The sequence below is a fragment of the Plasmodium malariae genome (assembly GCF_900090045.1).
Source record: "Plasmodium malariae genome assembly, contig: PmUG01_00_39, whole genome shotgun sequence".
NCBI lineage: Eukaryota > Apicomplexa > Aconoidasida > Haemosporida > Plasmodiidae > Plasmodium > Plasmodium malariae.
This window is the reverse complement of record NW_021638312.1, coordinates 62,651-87,193: the sequence shown is the minus strand read 5'-3', so window position 1 is coordinate 87,193 and position 24,543 is coordinate 62,651. Positions and strand designations below refer to the sequence as shown.

Genomic DNA, 24,543 nt, shown 5'->3' with positions numbered 1-24,543 from the left:
TTTAAAGATTTTTTACAGAAATACAGAGCTCACTATTAAAATATATTTAAGAATATATGAAGAATCATATAATTGTTTGATAAATCTAAATTTTACTTTATTGATATATAATTGTTCATAAGTAAAAATGTATTTTTCTTATGTTAGTACTAATGTGTATTTTATATAACAATAAATATTTTTCATGACTTCCTAGTCATTTTTTATTATTCTTAGAATCATAATAAATAATATTACTCAGCTATAACACAAAAATAGAAAATACATCAGATACAAATTAAGAACTATTAATTTAAAATAACCTATAATTTCATATAGAGCTTTTTAATATAGATTATTATACATTTTCCACATATAATATATTTTTTAAATAAATAAAAAAATTTTAGCAGTGGTTTAATTTTATATTTTATTTTATCTAATCTTCTTTTTCTATTATTTCTTTTTCTTTTTAAAAACCATTTATAAAGAAAAAAAAATTTACATCCATTTACTATTAAATAATTTATCTAAATATTTTAAATATTTATCATTTATATTTATTTAAATTATTTTCATAATAATTTTATTATGTATATAATATCCCTATATAAAAATTATGCTAATTTTTAAAGTTGTTTTATATTTGTAAAATTTAATATAAACTGTTACTACACAAATTAAATTTATTATATGTAAAATAAAATAAGTCAAAAATAATAACGTATACTATTTTTTCATAATTTGGAGAACTTAATATATAGTCAACTTTTTTTTTAGTCAACATATGATAGAATTAAAAATGTCAGCAATGAAAGAAAATTTTAAGTTCCCCATTTTTGTTAAAATCTCTAATATTTACCCTTTTAATTCGAATATGAAATTTTAACGATTATTTTGTATTTCAATAATATTTCATATTTTTTTTTTTTTTTTTACACTCTATATTTTAAAACAGTATTTTCTTTGTTCTAAAATACATATATTTGCAAATAATAATTTTTTATGTTTCTTCTTTTTTAAAAACTGTTATAATTCATGATATAATAAGTATATATTACATGTACATTTAACTTTAACAACTAATAGACTATTAGAACAGAATTCGATAGATGTAAAATCTACTATATATATGTCAGGTGATAAGGGAAATAATAAATTACTGAATCAAAAGGAAGATATATTTAAAAATGACAAATAAGCTTCATAATAAAGCTTAAAGTTAAAAGAAAAATTATTAAATACAAAAGAAAGTGATAAAGTACCTAATAAAAAGAAGTCTTCTTTACTTAATTAAATGGATAATTTTTTTGAAAGTAAAAATATTCATTCTATTAGATTCCTTAGATGAAATTAAGAATAACGCAGAAATTAATAAACATCTACCAATACAATGATATGTGGAAAGAAAGATTTAAGAACTATTCCAATCCTTTTAATTTTTTTGAAATGAACATCATTTTCAATATTAGGTGTCGCATATGACGTCAGTGGTAGTTCTAAGTTCTATTATCCTGTAATAGCGAATTCAGTGTTTTTTGGAATTGTTCTATTCTTATTTGTAATAGGTATTATTTACACTTTTATAAAAGTTATAAAATTTGAAATAATAAAGGCAAATAATCCAAAAATTTAGTATAAGGAGTTAAGTTCTTTCGTAAGAAAAAAGTTTTGTATCAAAAAATAAGATATGTAATATCCTTAAAAACAATACATTCATAAGGAATTTACTTACAATTACTTAATGTTTATAACAGTACCTATATATATAACCATATTGATATATAGTACAAAAATAACTATTCTTAACTCCTGTTAAATTTGATTGTTTTATTTTATTAATTTGTATTTTAAAGGATTTTTGCAAAGTCCTTTATTATTTTATCATAATATATGTCCATTTACTTATGCATACTTGTATATAAAATATGTATAAGTATTAAGGAATTCATGCAAAATAGTGAAGTTACTATTAATTTGTTAAACTATTAAGATAAATTAATGATGTTAACCTTAAAAGGTACATTTACATTGTTTTCATTTTATTTACGTTCTTTTAGTAAAAATTATTTTTATCGCTATATAAAAAAAGTGTATGACAATTTTTATATTATTTGTAAATATCTCGTTTTATATGAAATATAAAGAAAAGAACCTATATTTTTTGCTTTTGTAAAAATAGAATTTAATACTTATTATAGATGGTTCTATAAAGAATGTACTATATTATATATTTAGTACAAATTTTTTTTTTTTTACATGTTTAAATTTTTGAATAATTCTAATATGAAAATATAAATATAATAAAATGACGTAGCAATTAAATATAAATTATTTATAGTTCATTATTAATTATGGATATTAAAAATTCTTGTAAATAAGTGAGAACTATGGATATTTATTATTTTACTTGAAATATGTTTTGATTCCAATTTTATAAGAATTATTTAAATGTATAATACAAAAAAGATATTATAAATATATATGCTACTATTTTTTTTCTTTTTTTTATTGCAAATGAGAGTGTATCAATGAACTAAGATTAATAGGTTATTAATATGTATTCTAGAAACAACTTCATTTCCGTTTTATAATAATAAAAATTGTCTGATAATATATTATTTATATACAAAGTTTCAATTAATAATAAGGATACAAAAATAAAAAAAAACTTTTGGCATATTATGATAAATATTCTTAAAAAATTAACTTAATATTTTCGCAGTTGTGTGCTATATTTTCTATATATGTTCTATAAATAGCGTTAATAGTGTTCTAGGTATATTTTAAAATAAGAAAAACATATGTCAAGAACTACCAATATATTGGTATTCATAGTACTTCTTTCTTTAATATAATAAAAATTAAAGAATACAAATCGTTGTTAACTGTATTTAATGCACAAACATATAACTTAATTTTTATTAGTATGATATTTTATAATATAACTGGAAGTATGCATTATCTTATATTAATGATATATTTAATTAAAAAAAAAAGTAAATATAACATTTTATATGTAATGTATATATGAAAAGTTTACACTATATCAGTTAATGCAACATCCTTTTCGCTACATAAATTTAAATAAAAGTGAAAATTATATTATATAATTATTTTAGTTATTGTAAATATTTTAGCACATAATCACATTTCGTTGGAAATAACCCGTTTATATGTGCGCTATTAATTTATATAAGAGTTCATATCCTACAGAAAGTAAAACATGGAAAAAGATAATTTTATCTGGAAACCTACAAACATTATGATAAAAATTTATAAAAAATATAAGAATTATGTCATTTAATTTTTAGTTAATATTATAATATTCTATTAAGATATTTAATTTTAACTAATTAATATATATATACATTTTTTAATGTAAAATAATATATATATAAATGGATGTTTGTAAAAAAAAACCATTATATTTTACACAGAACATTCTTTTCCATAAATAATATAGACGTTTGCAGTTACTATATATATTCATATTTAATGGGATAAAATATATATCTTAATAGAAAATTTATTATAATTTTTTTGCTTTATATAAGCTTAACTTTATATTTTGTATTTACATATATAATGGAATTCATAGAATAAAATGCATACTTGTATAAAAATATATATATATTTTTAATTTCATTTGAATTATAGTTTTTATAAAAGATTTTTAAATATATATAAAACAATTTAAAAAATTTAATATATAATATATTTACTACTGGAAACAAATTTATTGCAATTTTTCAATTGTATATTAGACATTTTAGAAATTTATTTATGCATAAATAAACATGATTTTTTAAATAAGGGTAATTTAAAAACCATTTTAAATAATTATGTGGTATTATTTTTTAATAATACTTATCATAAATTATTTGAATGTTGTGTAACTGTAAGTTCTTACAAAAAGAAATATTTTTTTCCCTCTTTTTTTTTAACTATTTCGGGCATCCGAGATGTAATTAGGGAAAATACAATAAATTAAGTTCATTAACATATTTTTATGCATAATAATAATAAAAAAAGTAAAATAATATTATTTATGATTATAATTGTTATGCTTGAATTAATATATAGTAGTATATAATATAAAACCTTTTTTTTTATTATATTTTGAAATCGATGAAAATAATTAATATATCCAATGCAATTACTTTGATTACATCAAGTGCATTACACCTTTCCATAAAAATTATACATTAATATAAAACATTTTTGAAATTATAATGATATTATGTTATATATTTTTAAAAAAAAGTATTAATTGAAAATCTAAAAAAGAAAAAAAAATAATGTATAATTTATCAAATACGTTAAGAATATAATAAAAAAATAAATGGAGAAATTAATAAAATAAATGTTTTTTTTTATTAGTGAACAATAATATATTTAACAAAAAAAAAAAAAAATTATAATAGTAAAGCAAATATATAATTCTAAAATTATTTACAAAAAAATAATACTTATATAGTTAATTCATATTTAATAAACTCGTACTGAGAATATGGTATCAAATTTAAGTTTATAATAAAAAAAAAGAAGATATAAAGGCTACTAATGCATTTATTAATATAATATGTTATAAACTAATAAAATATAATTTTCTTATTTATGAAAAAAATGAACCTTCATTAATTATAAAAAATTAAGTAATACTTTTGAAGGATAGTTTTAATATAATAGTTATTATTCAATTTTATTTTTTATATGTATTATATTTTTAATATAGTCATTGTAAATTAAAAATTTCGCATAAATAAACTATATATTGAAATTACAGACTTTAACGTTTTTGGTGAAGGAACATTTTTAAAGAGACATTCTTAATTATTATTATAATTTTGTACATTAATGTTTTATTATATAGTATTTTACTTGTTCAAGAGTAAAAATTTTTTTGTTTTACTTTTATAGAGAATTTTTGGAGAATTTTAATTTGTATAATTTATGTAAAAAACTTAAGTTAATTGTAAGGATTATTAAATATATTTTTTCTTGTTTTAATAGATACATAGAAAAATGATGATTCTGATACTATGTAGAACCATTTTGGACGAGTTGAGAAGAATTTCTATGCATTATATATACCTGAACATAATAAATTTTTGATAAAAATGCTTATAGACACTTTATATTTTGTTTTAATGATTAAACAATAAATGACCTGCTAATAACTTTTGACTTATTAAATAAAAATTGGGTTAATATTAATGAGAATAAAAAGAAAAATATTATAAATAATATTTATACACTTTATCCGATTAATTTACGCTAAATTAGTATTATGTATTTAGTGGAACATATGGAAAAGATGGAACAATGACATTATGATTTAACAAAATATATATAAAAAAAAATTATTACTTTAATTTCATAATGTAGAAGCTACAAAAAATAAAACAATGAATAACTTCATTTAAAAGTGGCTATGAAATAAATGGATATGAAATATGATTTTTATTTATAATATAAAAGATGTAATTCTAAAATGTATTCATTTTTTACTCAAACCATATCATCTGAAAAAATTAAAATTTACACACAAATAGTAGTTCTTTTGAGTAAGAGAAAATTATAAAATTGATCTAAAGTTTAATAAAAACACTTTGATTATTAGATTACCGTTTTTCTCAAATAATATTGTTGTAATTAAAATGTAATGTAAATCTATAAATATTCACTAAGCATATTCATATTAAAAAGACAATTATAAAACTTCATAATAATATATGTTTATATATAGACACATATATTAAAATACACGATAACATGTAAAAAGAAATGGAATAAATTACTAACTCATTCAAAAAAATATACAATACATGACTATTCTACTATAATTAAAACATAGATCTTTATTGTTTTTTTTATATATATATATGAATAAATTTTATAATTAAAAAATGTATATTTTCTCATAGAATATATAAAAAAATAAATACGTAAACAATCAAAACATAAATGATCTATTTATATTATTGTAAATAAGAATAGTAATAGAACTTCTTTTATAAAATTTGAAAAGAAAACAATTATTGTATCACATATATAATACATATTTGCATAAATATATATATTTTTACACATATAAAATTTCTTGTGTACTAAAATTACAACACTATATTTAAAAATTTCCAAGTAACATTCTTTCATATTATCCTAATAAAAATTAAAAAAATCTCTTATCCTTGTTTTATTCTTGATGATTACTCAAAATACTATGTTTCCAAAACTTATAGGAAATATAAAAATATATTAATATGAACATTGGCATTAATGCACAAAGGATATGTGCCACATACTCAGAAATGCTATCTACAGAATGAAGGGCTATTAAACCAAATGTGATAACAAAACATGTTATAAATGGATTAAATACCCAAAGGAACCTTAGAATCTTTTCTTTATATTTAACATTAGAATTCTCTGATCTTTTGTACACTAAAATAAATGGTTTATTACTTCCATCTCGTATACAGAATCTAATTTTTTTAAAGGTCCAAATATGAATGATAATATATTTTTTTTTCTGGGGATATTTTTTTCCTTTCGAGACGATTTTTCTTTTAATTTTCCAAATTTTCTTTCTTGATGATCATAACTTTTTATTGACATATGTTCTTTTTGAAATTTCTTTTGAAGTTTTTCTCTGAAGGTAAGCCTATATTTTTTTGATTTCGACCTCGTTCTCCATATAACAATCTACGTATCCTTAAATCTAATATTTTTTTTAGGTTAATTCTATTATTCCATGTTTTATCTGAGGAAGCTGACTAAAAATTAGGGTAAAAATATATTATTTAAAAAATTATCTGCATTTCCATTTTCATGAAATATTCATTTTACTATGAAAAAGTAATATTAAAAAAAAGCATAAAAATTATTGGATATAATAATTATTATACCTCATAAGAATTATGGCATATCCATATTAAAAGGAAAAATGCGCAAAGTTTAATGAAAAAAAATTTATTTTTATGTAACATCATGTTGAATTTATTTTTGTTTGCTAAATCTTTTTAATAATTGAGTTTTTAGCAATATAATTTTTCTTTACTGTTTTTGACCACATTAAAATTAAAATTTTTTTAGATTTCTATAGTTAATGATAAATATATCATATGTTAAAATGAGGAAAGAAGATATGTATATTAAACAAAAATATTATAGTATATTTTTTTATAAAATTATTATTATTTAATATTATATCAATATGATATATTCAAAGAAAAAATTAAAAGATATATAATTATAATAAAACAACAGCAACTATATAATCCTAATATAACCTTTATCAAAAAAATTTTATTTTTCATATACATATTCTATATAAGAATAATAATAAAATAATTTGTTAATTTATTGTTATGAAAATGTATAAATGCAATAAAATTACATAATGTAATATAAGTAAGATAGCTTTTGAGAACATATCTTTTTAAAATTATATGCTACAATTAAGTTAATGAAAAATATTTTGAAAATAAATTATTGCTTGTTAAATTTTTCTTTCTAATAATTTTCAAAAATAATAATGTAAGTAGAACAAAAAAAAAAAAAAACATATATATATATATATATAATTAGCAGTTTAATAGATTTATATATATATTATATAGTATGTCTTGCTCTTATATATTTTAAGCAAAAATGATTAATAGATATCCAGCTATATAATAAATATTATTTAAATGATATTACTTTCGAAGTTATAAAAGATAAATTAAGATTTTATTTTTATAAATAATATATAACAGAATATTCTTATGTAATGATGACATACATATTTTTTAATATTAATTCAGAATTTAAATAATACAACAGTTTAAGAAATAGTATTAACAAGATTTTGAAGTAAAAAATGCCTTTTTCTAATATTATTAGGAAAAAAAAAGAAAATGTAATTAAAAAAAAAAAAAAATTTGATAAAAATTATAAAATTTACATAGTTAAAATTGTTTTAAATATTACATATACCTAATTAATTAATACATTAATGATGCCCTAAAATGCAATTATTATGCATTTCACATTAATAAGAAAATACATATATCAAAAAATAAAAATTGTTGCTCTAAAAAACAATAAAGAAACGAACCTAAAAATATAATATAAAAAAAATTTAATAACAATTATTTGAAGTAAATTATTGTTACAATTATATGCACTATTTTTTGAATATAATGTTAAAATTAATTTAATCTATATTATGTAATATTTTCTTATAATGTAGCATTATATTTATTGAAACAGTATAAATATATTATCTATTTATTAAATATATTTGCTATGCAAAAAATTGATAATGAATAAGTTATTTCTGATATTTATGTGTTATTGTGTTTTTAACAAAACATACATAACTATATATAGTTATTTTCTTTATTTATATATATATTTGCATATTTTTGAAAAAAATTATTTTTATATTTTAACGATTAATTATATATCAAACAATATATGCAATGGAATTTCCATTATTTTATTATTTATAACTATTCTTTATCTAATAAATGTTATAATAATATTAACATAATTCTAATGTATATAAAAATTTAGCATACAATATAAGAAAAAAAATATAAATATTTAATGGAAGTATTATTTATATGTGATACTGAACATTAAATACTTTCACATTATTTCTATTTAAAAATTACAAATTTGTTGCTAACTGTCTTACAAGTAACCATTGTTTTCATGTATGAATAAAGAATTATTATTTTTAAAAAATATTTAGAAATATTAGTATGAAAATTTTTTTTTAAGAATTTTTCTGATACTAGTATTGTTATTTCTTAAAAATATATTTATATTTATAACTATTTGTACTATATATTAGGAGTTTACAATTTATTCTACTAGTTCTAAAAAATTAGTATAAACGTGGATTGTAATATACAAGCTATTATCATGGGTTTAATGTAATAATTTGTCAATGTGAATAAAAAATAGTTTAAGCAAATTAAGTAATACATGAAGTATATATATCTAATATGAAATGATATAATAAATAACATGATAAAAATTATTTATGTAGAATTAACTATAATAGTGATCTTCATTTTTTATTGATAATAAAATGTTTGTATTTCTTCTATAATTAGTTAATAAAAAATTTGAGAGAAATTACCATTAAGTTTTTTTCTAATATCTCGTATAATAAAGATAATTATTATAAAAAGTAATTTAGGGATATTTTTTATTTCTTCCTATATAGTTATATTACTTGACAAATAAAATATAATAAAACAAAATGAAATGAAAGTAATAAAATTTATTAATGTATCCCATAGAACTAAAATAAACTCATTCGAAGAATAAAAATAAAAATAAAGTAGATATTTAAATATAACGATTATCATATATTTAATTTTTTAATATTTATTCTAATTTAATAATATATTACAGGAAATTAGAAATATTATATATATATAACAATATTCTAATATCTCATATAGTTCTCTTCGAATAATAAAATTCCTGTATATATATATATTTATTTATAATTACTTGATTATAATAATTAAAGCCATATCATTTTTTATAAGAGAATTTTAGAATTAATTTAACAACAGTGATATTATTTTTTAAATACATAAATAAATTTTCTATATTTCATTTTAGGTATCATACGTAGGTATAGGAAACAATATGTCTTAGGTATGCAAAACGTAGAAAGCAACTACGGATGAGGTATTTTTTTTTTTTCAAATTTATAGAATCTAAATTAAGAAATATAAAAAACTATTATTAATTAATTGTATGGTAAATCTACATTAAAATTTGTTTACTATATGCATATTTCTTAATAATCAAAAAATAATTATATTATATTTGTTAATTTGAAAATTCATACAATAACAGATTCATTAAACATTATATTAAATTATAAATAATTAAAAGTGCTATTCTACATATCATTTAACTTTATATCTTAATATGAAAGCAAAATAAATTATCAAAAAATGTAGAAATTTTTTTTTCTCTATGATGCATTAAAAACGACCCTATTATTAAAAAAATTAAAATTAATTATTCTTAGGATAAAAAAGAATATTAAGCTGTTATAAGATTTCAATATTAAATTAAATGAAATATTTACAGACAAATTATTTATTTAAAAACAAAACATAAATAGATGAACGAATAATTTAATATATGTATGTAATTATAAGAATTCTTATGCAAGGTCTTAATTTTCCCTTTAATATCCTTATTTTGTTACTCTAATTCCCATTATTAGATGTTATGTATTAAACTAACGTATAAGTACATAAATACAAATGTACTATAAAATTATAAGTTATGAATATAATATATATTATTATTTTATTTAAAAAAAAATTTAATTAGGAAATAATAAAAAAAGGAATTGCTTGAAATTTCATAAATTAATATGATAATATTTAATATATAATAGTTTATTTTTATATATATACATATTAAAACTTACTATTTTTATTAAATCAAGCACTAATGAAATACTCTACTAGAAATAAAACAAGTTATGTATAATTGGAATATTTTTTAAATAAATTCATTTATGTCTTTGTATTTAAAGCCTGTTTTTTCTTTTTAAATTACTCATTAATATATAATTTTCTTTTTAATTGTTCCCTTTTTGTATGATATCATTTAAGAAATTTATTTCATCGATATCATCTGATTTTACTTGAATATCACTCTATTATATTTTGATTATGCTATTTTTAAATTTCAGTAAGCATAATTCTATTATTTAATCGTAGTTCACTACATTATTTTCTTAATCCGTAACATTTATATGTGCGTCATTTTCTTTTATCCAATCTTTTATCTCTAGCATAAAACAGTTCTGTCCTTTATAAGCAGGAATTTCCTCATTAACTCTATACTCCAAAACATCATTTTTGAATTCCGTTGTGTCTTCTAAGATTTCTGCTTTTCTATTTGAGTTTTCTAATGTAATAGATTCATTTATGGAACTATCTAAATATGATTCGTAATTTTCTACATTTTTCTCATTTTTGCATTCTTCTAATATTGTCATAAATACAAGTATACACAATTTTGATAATAATTTTTTTTTAATATATTTATATAATTCTTCACAACTTTTGTTATGTTCCATTTCTTCTATACTTATTAGTGACACACAATTTTTAGTTTCTTCATTTTCATATTCATCTAAAATATTATAAAATTCATCTGTTAATCCCTTAAACCAGTCCTGTTCCAGATAGTGTTCTACAATTTTACTCTTGTTTGATATCCACTGTCTCCATATATCTTTTTCTCCTTCTAAAAATGAAACTTTTTGATTTTCGTTTGAAGATTTATTTTTTAATTCTTCCATTTTTTTTACCTTAGATTTTTCTTTTTTCCATTCATTTTTCAAATTATTAAACCAATGTTCTTTTTTCAATTTTTCAGAAAGATTTCTATGCCTTTCTATCCATTTATTCCACAGAATATTTGTTTCTTCATTATCACTGCTGCATTGAATATTTTCTATTTGATAGTCATTTATCAAATTAGGATAGGATCTACGTTCCTCATTTTTGAATATTTCTAGACATATTGTTAGAAATTCTCCTTTGTTCAATTCCCATTCTTCATTTCTGAATTCCTCGAGTACTTCCATATGTACTTCTATAATAGTTTTGGATCTTTCTTTTTTTCTCTTTAACATATTTGTATTTTTTATAGTGTTATGTTCATATATTTTTAATTTTTTTATGATCTCCTCATCATCATATATTGGCTGATCTAAATGATCATCTGATAAAAACTTGTCTTTCTTGTCAGAGTGTGAAGGTAGTAGTATTCTGAGAAATTTAATTTGTCTTCTTATATTTTTCTTTTTTTTAAACTTTCCTATTAATGCGTACTACAATACAAAAGAAATATAATTAAAAATTAATTTATTACAATAATCTAATGTTTACAATATTTTTAATATTTAATTTTATATTACTTTAATAAAAAGAGTAAATACAATAATAATTAGAAATTGTTAAAAATGATGATACATATGGGTTATGTGAATTTTCTACTGGACCTGCATTAACTTTATATATATATGCAATAATTTTTTTAGTTATTACAAAAATATAAAAGAAAACAATTAAGATTACCTTGATTTTCAGAGTCTGCAGGATTAGAAGAAGGGGTTTAGGAATTGATACGTCAGTAGCTGTTGTATAGTTTTAATATGACTACCTGTGTTTAATTCTGGGCTACCTGGTGATTGTACTATAGAACTGCTTAATGTTTTCTGTGAGATGCCGAATGTGTAAGAACTCTCGGTAATTCAGAATCTTTGTGTCATGTCCATCTAAATTACTAAATTTTCCATCGAAGTGTCTTCAGTTGTTGTCTGAAGTTGAGATTGATCTGAAGATGGACCGTCTGGAGAATCAACAATGGAACTATCAGGTATATTAAAAGGCGAACTATCAGGTGAACTATCATATGTCTTTCCAGATGGATGTTCCGCTTCAGGTGCAGAAAAAACTTCCGTTTTAATTTGATCTACATTTGGTGAGCTTAATGTATTTTCTTTAGGTGGAAGGTGACTAGATACAACTGGTTCCGATAATATGCATTGAGGAGGCTTATTAAATATTTTAGGATTTAGTATATTGCATTCTCTTTTTGGAAATTGTGATGATGAGCTTTTAAATATGCAACTTTCATGAATGAGATTTCTCTTATTCTGGAAATGTTCCTTCTTACTTACAAACCACTCTTCATATTCCTTACAATGTTTTTACACTCAGCGTTACTTTTACAATCATATTTGTTATCTCCTTTTTTGAATTTACTTAGTTTTTTCTATATGATTATTTAATTCGCAGAAATCTAATGCATTATATTTTAATTCTAAAATATCTCGTTCTTTCTGTTCAAAAATCATAGGACAACCTCCATGTTGAGTAATCTTGTCAAATCTATGTTTAAAATAATTCCTAAGGACCGGTACCCAACGTTTTCGTTCAGTGAAAGCTGGAGGGTCATCCTTTTTCTTAATTAGAAAATTAACCAAATCTAAGCATTCTTTTCTAAATTCGTTTTTAGATGTCTTTGTCTTTAAGGAAGCAGTGAGAGATGGAATTTGTTTTAGAGCTTGCAAAAATTCTTTTTTCATAAGATATTGTGATGCTCCAGATCCCAAACCACTATAGTCCTAGATTCAAAAAAAAGATTAGGAATTATTTAAGCATTCGTTTTTAGCATCATTTGCATTATAATTTTTTTTATGATAAACATATAATTTATCCACAAATTCATTCATATTAAAAAAGTAATAAACATTACTCTGGAAGAACAATTTTCCATATTTACTCTACATGATTACTCTAGTTCGTTGTAAATAACAAACTGAAAAAAAAAATACTGATTTATATCTTTCTACTTATTAATATCTTAATTTTAAACTAATAAATATTAATAGAAATTACAAAATTATAAACTAAAGAATTTATATGTGAACTAAAAAATAATTTAATGGATTAATGTTCATTTTATTTGCTTACAATATTTTTTACCTTAAATAAATATATTACAACTGAAGATATATTTTAATAGTATTCTTACTTTAAAGCACAGTTGAGTAATTATATTTATGTAAAATCTGTACGAACGTTATTGAAAGAAGCTGAATATCTGACTTTAAAAAATTACTTATAAGTAATAATAATAGTATATGATATAAAAGTTATTGTGCAAAAATTATCATTAATATATGTACTATATCTTTTTTTTTTCTTATTACAGGCATATATATATAAATAATACTATCCGAATTAATATGATTGATTGATTTTATTCTTTTCTTTTTTTTGAAGATAAATAATCTATAGAACAAGTTGTTATTAGCTTGTTAGTGAGATACTTTTTTATTGTGTCATGTTTGTTATTTATTTTTGGTATAAATCACTATGATTTTGTTATTATTATTTTAGTGGTATTATATATTTAGTATGATATTATAGAGAGAAGAATGAAGATTATATAAACTACATTAAATTTATACTATAGTTGTGGAAAGTACATACCATTGAAATATATATATAATTTTTTTTATTATATATATATATATATATATATATTACCTAAAAGTTAATTATTTATGGTATTTATTAGATCATTGAGTAATTTTAAATAGTGCAGTTTATTAGATATATATGTTGTTATGTATATATCTATTGCAACTTTTGAATATGATTAATTTCGGACTTAATTTTAATTATTAAAATACATATTAAGATATATTAATCAATAAGTATAAATTTGGCCCCTTCTTTAAATTATGAAAAATTATTAGGATATACTTATAGCAAAATTAATTATATTATACGGTTTTAAAAAAATAATGTAATGTATAACATTTAATAAAAAAAAATAATGATACTATAACTTCATATAACTGGAATAATATGCAACATTAAGTAATATAAGAAACATTTAAACTTTATAATTTTTATTCGGTGGTTATTCGTAGATATATCTGAATATATAAATTAAGAATATATTATTTTTTTTTTCTAATTTTTCTGTATTAGATAATTATATGAAATTATCTTTTTATCGCTATACATACATATTTATTTAGAAATAAAAATAAAAGAGTTTATGTACAATATTATTATAACATTTTAAGAAATGAACTTGTGAATATAATAGAAGAACAACTTAAATGTATTACTAACAGCAAAGGTTATTAGGTTATAATGTAGGTATATTATTTCTGATTTTAATGCTTAATTTGAAAAAATTACATAAGCGATAGTAAATGGTGAGAAAAAAAAAAACAAAAAAAAAATATATATATATATTAAGAAATTTTTGTAAATAATTGCTTGACATAAATCATTATGTTATTGTAGTTATATTTAAACGAATTACACTTAAAATATTTAGACTTCACATATTTTTATACAATTATTTTGTTTTTTGATCGTCGCTTTCATTTTATGTTAATTCCATATAATACTGTCCGATTGTTTTAAACGTATTTTGCTTAAAAATAATACACTGGAGAATGTACGTAAAAATAATTTATTATGTTCTGTAATTTTTTTTACTTAAATAGTTGTATTTGAATATATAATATGTATATATACATGGTACACAATATATATAATATTCTTATATTAGTTCGTGAATATGTGGAAATATAAGGGGAAATATGTTTTTCTCAAGTATCGGAAGGCATACGATAGGAACTATGTAAAATTAATTTTCAAATATTTATATAACAATATTTATTTTATTATTATTATTATATTTTTTTATTTTTTTACTATATTGGAAATAAAAAAAACATTTCCTTATCTTTGTTGATGTATTTTACATTATTTTTTTTAAATATGATTAAAACTATTTTATAATACTGCATCTTATACGTAAAATTTAATTTAAAGTAATTCAAAAATAATAACAATTCAAAATTTTGTATATTTCTTCATAGCATTATGAATATATAATTCATATATTTAAAAAAAAATATTTAACAATAAAATTGCTATGTTTAACACGTAAAATGTTAAAATAAAATGGACTAATATAATTGCTGTATGTATATACGTATAAAAATGCAGAATACATATGATAATATACATAAAAGTAATCTTTCTTAGAATTATTTAATACTTTAAATAACATATAAAATTTTTTTTTTTATTTAATATACAATATGTACATAATGTAAAAACTGGGCTAAAAAATATTATAAAAAGGCACTTATGTATTTAAATTTACATTTCATTTTATATCGTACTACAATTTATAATTATAGATATGCTCTAAGAGTTCATGAAATTTTAAATTATAATAAGTACGGATATATTATAAAAAAAAAATTTTTTATGGTAAAATATATTTTAATTTGTCGTGTATTCTTTTAGTCATATAAATAAATGTAAAGTCTCGTCATACTATACGGTATTTTTTTTTTATATGTCATATCAAGAATAATGCAATAAATTATTTTTACTCTCATTATCTTAATATAAAATATGTGATACTAATGTTAATTTTTAATCAATGTCATTTTACTCTTTATGATTATTTATTAAGCTTCTATGTATAATTTACATAATATTATATTGTACTTTTTGAGTATTGATATATTAGAAATTGTTACATAATGTTTCACATACTTTATAATTTAATTATCATAGTATGAAAATTATAATTTATGTGTTAATTTAACATTAGTATATCATATATCTTTATTATAACCAGTTTTTATCATATACAGTGAAAAATTTTTTATTCCAATACAACTAGTGATAAAGTCATGAGCATTTCATTATATAATTGTCCTTATATATGTATTAAATGGACGAATTTTTCACAATAAATATTACATATATCTTAACTATGTTATTCTTAGTAATAATATTAATACTGGTAATGTAATCGATATTAGGGTTCTTTTATATCTTCTCTATTTCTTTTTCATAACAAGTAAATTTGAATTAAATAATTATCGTTTAATTTCATATGTTTTTATATTTTTATCTAACCAAGCTCATTTGGTCTGTTATTTTTATATGAACTTTTTTTTCTTCTGGAATAATTCTCACATGTATATTATTTCTTTTGCTGTATTATTACTGAAAAAATTTATTCTAACATTTTTTCTTTTTCAATATTTTTTTAAAACATCCTTCAATTAACCCGTTAAGGACTTTAATTTATAAGCATAAATATATCCATTATTGGGAACTTGTAAATTATAAATTTGTGCATTATGATATTCTATATAATACCTAATTTTTCCTTAATATGTTTAATCATTTTAAGAAGTATTTGTTCGTCTTTGATCATTTTGAGCACTTTTGCATTTGAACTTATTTTTATTTTTTCTTATTAAAGGAAAACACATAGCATAAAATAGAGCTAATAAATATGATGAAACTTACATAAATGCAGATACAACGCTTATACGACAACAATTTCTCATTAAAATATATCAAGGGTATTATAGAAGAACAGCCACATTTTCAAGTAGCATAATTTATTGTGTTATTAAAAAAAAATGAATACGAAAGAAATTGCAGGAATTTTTAATATAATTATTGGAAATATAGAAACAAATCGAGATCCAATAACATAACAAGGTGCATCTTCTTGTGATAGTGAATACTGGACTGATGACTTTTTGGAACTTAATATAATTATGTTTTAGTAGCTTCATATAAGTTCATTATCATATTTTAAGAATGGTATACATTTAATTTAATCATATGATTTTTAGTAATAACATGCTCATAAATGAAGTTTTCCAAATGCGTAAAATAATTATTGCATTTTGTGAAGGACACCTATTTATATAACTATTATATAGTGCATAACAATTTTTTTAGCGTATATATAAGAACATAGTGTTATAACTGTAATATGAGAACGTGCCATTTATAACAAAGAAAATAAGTTATTATAAGTTTATGTATTGCGTTCTTGATAAAGTTTTTAAATTTTTATAGTTTAACTTGGAGGAAAGCATATGTATATACGTATGAGAATGGAATCTCCATTTATTTTATATACTTCTAGAGTTATGTAAATATGTAATATACATAATTTAAATCTATAATGAATATTTTTAAGTAAAAAAATCAGGTCAAAAGGTAAAAACTATGTGTTCTTTACGTGTAAACAAATATGTGAAGTAGAGACTTCTAAAAATATAATATGAGTAGGAACTAAATGATTCCTTATAAGTAATGAAATTAATATATTTTAAAAAAATTCAGTAAAACTGTAAATTTGAATGATAGTTCTTTATCTGCATTAATAATATTGTCAAGTCTAATAAAAAGCAATAAGATAATATTATATAAGTAGGCCTGACATTGTAAGATAATAAAAGCCTATACAATATAGTATTAATAAATGTTGATAACAACATTTTGTTTATATTTATCAAAATAGTACTGATCTTTAAATAATGCCTAAAATATGTTTCTATAAGTAAAATACAAAAAGAATAATTTATTTTATGAAAGCAAATAATAAAATTTATTTTAAGTGCATGAATATTATTTTCTTATTATAAATATAAATAATAAAAATATGAATATTTTTGTTATATATGCAAATAAAAAATAGACAAACAAACAAAAAAAATTGTTAAGAACTGAATTTTCTTATAAAAATTACAAAAGTTGATTAATTGTATAAGAATGAAAACAAAAGTTCCTATACTTATAGGGAAATATAAAATTATACCATAAAAGTTTTTTAAAATAAAAAATAAATTAGAGCAAAACTGAAATATCACATATATATATTTTAGGAATTTATATATTCCTACTATTAATCCCTAATATAATTTTACAAGTATTCAAGTACATAAATTAAATATATTTCATTGCTTGAGCATCTTTTTTATCAACATCAATAACTTCATTTTCTTCATTATCAGAATTTTTTTTTACTAAAAAAAAAAGGCTTTTTTTTTTCTTTATTCGGTTCAAAACAAATATATTTTAATTGTTGATTCTTGGCATCTGCAGCTTTATCATTTTTAATACGTTTTATTTGTAAATAAAATAAAATTCCTTTAAAGTGGCTATCGCAAGAGATATAATTGGATGTATTAGGTATTTCTATCTTTATCCTAAATTGTACACAAATGATATCGATAATGACAAAATTGCAGAAATAAAGATAAAATGTTTAAAAAAAAGGCTCACCAGTCATTTAATAGTTCTTTTTTCTTAATCATGGTACTGGTTAAAAAAATAAGGTTTTAATAACTTTATTAGATATTCTTTATATATTTTTTTTTTTTTTTTTTAAATTATACTACAGATAAAAGATTTAATGGAAAAATTGTATATATTAAGTTGAAACATCATCTCTTCCATATCTTCAACATTAGATAAACTATTTAATGATTTATATTTTTTATCATTTCATTACCTACATAATCTGATTTTTCACAATTATCAATAAATTCTGGTGTACTACCTGTTTTTTTAGACTTGCGCTATGATCAAATTTATTAGATTTTTCATATTTGTTGTCATTTTTTAATGCATGTAAACGTTGTGATAAATTATTTTCACCTTTTTTAATTTTATTTTTTATTTTTATATCGGTTCTTACTGGTTCTGAATATTATAGTTCTATATCTATCCTCAATAATTGTTTGCTAGTACTAACATTTAATAAAGTATTATTCTCTTTCTGATATTCCATAATTATCTAGAGGTATTGAACTAAAAATTTAGATAAGAATTCATTAATAATGAAATACATATTTATTCACGTATTAATGAATGTTCAAATTAAAATGAAAATATAATGAGATAACTGCTAAAGGGTATGTACTATTCATAAATTTTATTTTTATATTATAGCTCATAATAATATTTCAAGCTATGTATTAAAAGGAAAAGTAATAAATTTAATAAAAAAACAACTCTTTTTTGTCTCACATAGAGAATATATTTATTCGAAGTTCTTTTATATTCAATATAGAGTAAAAAATTTTGTTGTATATGTAACTTTTTTAATAATAATAAATAGAAATTGGAATATTATATTTTTTCGCATTTTTTTCTCTCTAAAATATAAATTTATTTTATCTCTTTTATTTGAATATAATTACATTTAATGTATGCTAGTTTAAAAGAAAAAAACCAAAAAAAAAACATAAATGTTTTAGTAAATATTATGTATGAACATATTTAAAGAACTTTACTAATTAAAATAAATTAAATTGAATAAAATCTAGTAAGCATTAAAAAAGTAATATTAATGAATAATTTTAAATGTAGCAAGCAAATTTATACATAAAATTGTTTCAAGTATGCTATATATTTGTATTTAATATATATACATCACTCGAACCTGTGTAATTGAATATAACTAGGAAAAATAAAAAATAATTTATGTTAATATGACTATAATGTTGGATAAAATTTAAAAAAAATAAAGTTCTTTTTTATTATACATATATTATTTTATAGAAAAGTAGTATTTTAAAATATGTAGCTAACAATAAAGTAAAGAAAACATTTAAAAATAAATTTTTGCAAATCCTTATATGGTTGTTAACGTTTTTCCCATGATAGAAACAAAAACAAGAAAATATAATAGAACAGAATAATATAACTAACTTATACTCATAAAAATATCTGATCAAAATAATAATAATAAAGCTTCAAAGTAAAAAAAAATTAAAAATATAGTGAATAAAACGACCATCTATTTAATTTATGTTTGCGTATTTTTATGTTATGTTTACTAATAATTGATGTTATATTTTTATCAATAATTTAAAAAGGTGTAGTTACTCATTTTATATTAAGTTTAACTTTTATATATATATACTTAAAAATTCATAAATTCGAGTGTTATAATAAGGAATAATATTAAAACTAAGAAATATAATACATATGAGCTATATATTATCAATTTCCTTGTTAATGCAATAAGAGAAAATGCAAATAAAAAATTAAATTAAATAAAATCGACATAATGGAATAAGGAATTTTTATGTTTTCCTATTATATTATAAAGAAGTAGAGATTATTTTTTATAATAAAAAAAAAAAATTAAAATTAAATTAATAAACATAAGGCAATTGAAATTCATACCCTGTGTTGTAATATTGTATATTATTAAATTTATTAGAAAAGTAAAAAAGATTTTATAATTTTTTTCAAATATATTATTCACTATTGCACTTTTGTATATTATTAATTAAAATGGTAACAATAAATTATCAAATGTTTTACTGAAATTATAGAAGTAGAAATAGTTTTAATTTTATATATGAAGTAGGTCAGAAACATTTATTAAAAATCTTATTTAATTTTACAAATTTTAAGGCTCATGGTGTATAGATCATATAATGAGTAATTTAACAAATGTATTTTTTTTATTTTTTTTTATGAAAATTGTATGTAGAAGGAATAGTACCAAATATTTCTTATAATTATACAGCATATATTTTAAATATACTAATGTTATAATTTTTGTTAAAAACGAATACAACATTATGGAATAATTGTTAAAAGATAATTATATTTTGATAGTTTGGCCTTTTTGTTATTCGAAACGAAGATTTGATAAACAGTTTATAATTTCATAAAATTATTTCCATTTTTTCTTGTAGCTTAAAAGAAAAGTAGTGTTATATAAATAACATTAGTGAAAATAATAAAAATAGAAATTAAACAAAACAACAACAAAAAAAAAATAGTATATTATTTATTTCTATTGAGAAAAATTAAAAATATTATTCTTATGTAGTCTAGTTAACTAGTAAACACCTTGAATTAGTAGTTTATACCTTGTTTATTTATTGAAAAAGGATATATTAATTAAATATAAATTTAGCTATTTTGTTAAATGATGTATATGATAAGAATTCACGTAGAACATGGGTTATTTTGAATATTTATATTAAAATAACAATATACCATTTAAATGATTCTCAAAAAATAATATTTTTCATAAAAATAAAAATTTTATTTGAAATATTTATTAATAATGCACAACAATGAAATATTTTAAACAGTTCTATGATCCGATGTAAAATTAAATTTAAAAATTTATTTTTATGTATTGTATTTCTTTATTATGATTATTTTATTATTTTGTTATTCGTTTTTTTCTTTTTATTAAGTGCATTCTATATTTTATATTATGCGCTTATTGCATAATTATGAAGTAAATATTAAATATAATTTGTAAATTAAAGATAAAAATGAAAGAATATAATACGATTTAGTTATTAGTACAAGAAAAGCATTTGGACAAAAAATTCGTTGCATATTTAATAAGGATTTATTTTGAAAGTAGGTGCGTTAAATAAAGACAAAATAAATAAAAAAAAAAAAGAAATATAAAGAATATGCATGTATGTAGCAATGTTTAGAATAAATTAACAAAGAGAAAAAAATTTGACATACTGATATATATGAAACTACCCCGTATAATGTGATAATATTTTAATATATTCAAATAAGTAATATTTCAGTAAAAGAAATAATGCACAGATATATGTACGACATCATTAAAACTAAAGATGTGTTAGTGCCTGATGGAAGAACTATTAGACTTTAATTACAAGAAATTATAAGATGCCAAATATAATATAAGCCATGAATAGAACAAAAAATATGTTAAAACATAAGTATGATGTAAATTAAAAGAACAAAAATATATAAATGAACATTTGTAGCATAAATAGACGCTAATAGGCATGTACTGGAAGAAATATTAAAGAATTATTGAATATTCAAATAGTAAGGAAAAATGGGTTTATATTGAAACAAAGGATAAATAAATAAAAGTTAAATTTTTAGAATAGTAAATGAAATATGCTTCTAGAAAAAAAAAGAACCTTAGGAAAAATTTTCATAAATTTTTTTAAATGGTAATTTACATTTAAAGGTAGTTTCATTATCATGGTTGCCAGAAGAGCAATATAATGGGTTTGACTTTATACTTAAAAGATGAAGTGAAAAATAAAATAGTAAAATGAAAAAATGTTAAGATTTTAAATAATGAAAATGAGCGTTATAAAAAAAAATTAATAATATAAATTAAGGTATATGTATAGATAACTGCGTAGTAGAAGCGTAATTCACGATTACTCACAAATTATTTGATGATGAAAAATATCATTTATGATAATTTTGTGCACCAAATTATAAAAAAACTTAACGTAAAAATAAATTATTAAATATTAGTAATATCATTTGAAGGAAATTGATAATGAATTTGCAATAGACCAATAATATGTAGAATGATAAATGATATATGTTTATATAAAGAAAAAAAAAGTTTAAGTAAATTGAATATTCCTAAATATTTTAAGGTAAAGAACACTTAATTCTTGAGAAAGGTTTTATTACTTTGAATGTACATTAATTTATTATATATTTTATAATGTATTATTATATAAGGTTTTATATTAATTATTAAAATTTTTTAAGGATTATTTTTATATAAATTAACTTAGTGAATTATCCAAAATACGAGAGTGTCAAATAATGAAACTTGAAAAGTGCACTAAGTAATAATTTTCCTAAATGTAATATTAAGTTACATATATGCATATCTATGAAGCAGTGCATTAATTACATTATGATAATTCCTATTTTATTACTTTTGTAATTAAAATGTTGTATCTTAGGCGTAGTAATTTTTTTCCTTTCTTATTTTTATTTATTTTTTTTTGTTGTAAATTTTATGCAGTTTTTCATACATTATTACAACAAAGTTTTGTGCATCTGATAATTTTAAATTATTAATCTCATTATATTGTAAACACAAAAAATAGTAATATCAGGATAGATAATATTATTTTTGCTAAGTGTATTTTTTATATAATCTTTTTAATTTAAGTTAATTTCGAATTTTTGTTTTTTTTAAATATGTTATTCATAGTAAATATTTATAAAATAATAAAGAATTAAATATAAAATAGTTCAAGATTTTTCATCTTAATAAGTAACTAGTAAATCATTTTCATGAAACTTATAATTAAACTAATGTATTTATCTACGTAAATATTCTATATATAATTTTTAGATGTAAATATATATGGATAGAGATATTCTTGAAATTTTTCATAATACATGCAATGGTTATTAGTGTATCTTAATTTTAATTTTAAAGCTTATCTGTTTTTATATTAATAAATGTAAACATTAATACAATTATGTGCTTGAGATATGAGGAAAGAATTATTTTATGAATTAATAAATGTAGTATTTATCAATTTTATAATGCATTCCAATGCATGAACAATAAATAATACTATAAATTTATGATGCAGAAATAGAATGCTAATGTTGATCGGATTTTTTCAAATATAGAAATTTTCATAAATTATGTAATATCATAAAAATAATATTTACAACAATATATTTATTTTATTCACAAATTTGTGTTAATTTATTCATTATTGAATATCTTATAATTTGCTCAGTGGACATATTTATTTTATAGATATTAACTCTTGTTTCATTTTCATAATTAGTAGCATTAAGCTATAAGAACAAATGTTTATAAAATACATTGTGTATATATTAGATCTATTAATAAGAAAAAACTATTGACATTCATAACTACACTCTTAATACATGGTAGCATATATTATATACATTCTCTATATTCTATATTAATTCAATATTTCGAAATATTAGGAAATTATGTATCTTTTTTTTTTTTTTTTTTGAAAATTATGAATTAAAAAATTATTTTATTATATAAGTGTATCATATAATTATTTTATATATTTTTAATGTTTATTAATAATTGAATTTACATTATTTTAATGAAAGTTATTTTTTTTTTAAATAATTTTAAAGGAAAGATTTGATGTATTATATTTTTTTAAGTTACATCATTTCTGATATAAGAGATATTATAGTTATATATATTTTATTTGGTTTTTTTGAAAAAACAAAAAATTATAAAAAAACTAAATAAATAAACATAGTATCCTTTATTACTAAAAGAATGTTATATAATTATTACTTTTTCATTTCTGAATTTATTATAATATTAAAAACCTAACCAGTAGAACAAAAA

The 24,543-nt window shown here is 19.1% G+C and overlaps 1 protein-coding gene and 2 pseudogenes across 3 annotated transcripts; 1 reads left to right on the top strand and 2 right to left on the bottom strand.

Moving 5' to 3' along the window:
- Window positions 1-955: 955 nt before the first annotated feature.
- Window positions 956-1,666, top strand: PmUG01_00065160 (annotated as a pseudogene). Its single transcript is given in 5 exon segments — window positions 956-1,165; window positions 1,179-1,187; window positions 1,202-1,291; window positions 1,305-1,352; window positions 1,367-1,666. Coding segments are annotated over 5 exon segments (657 nt in total).
- Window positions 1,667-6,181: 4,515 nt separating this feature from the next.
- PmUG01_00065130 lies at window positions 6,182-6,977 on the bottom strand (annotated as a pseudogene). Its single transcript is given in 3 exon segments — window positions 6,182-6,643; window positions 6,657-6,761; window positions 6,894-6,977. Coding segments are annotated over 3 exon segments (651 nt in total).
- A 3,779-nt stretch (window positions 6,978-10,756) lies between these two features.
- On the bottom strand, window positions 10,757-13,311 carry PmUG01_00065100 (STP1 protein; the record flags this gene model as incomplete). Its single annotated transcript, XM_029005300.1, has 5 exons — window positions 10,757-11,860; window positions 12,108-12,122; window positions 12,317-12,707; window positions 12,798-13,159; window positions 13,291-13,311. The coding sequence occupies 5 exons, from the start codon at window positions 13,309-13,311 to the stop codon at window positions 10,757-10,759; spliced, it is 1,893 nt and encodes a 630-aa protein (XP_028859145.1).
- Between the last annotated feature and the right edge of the window lie 11,232 nt (window positions 13,312-24,543).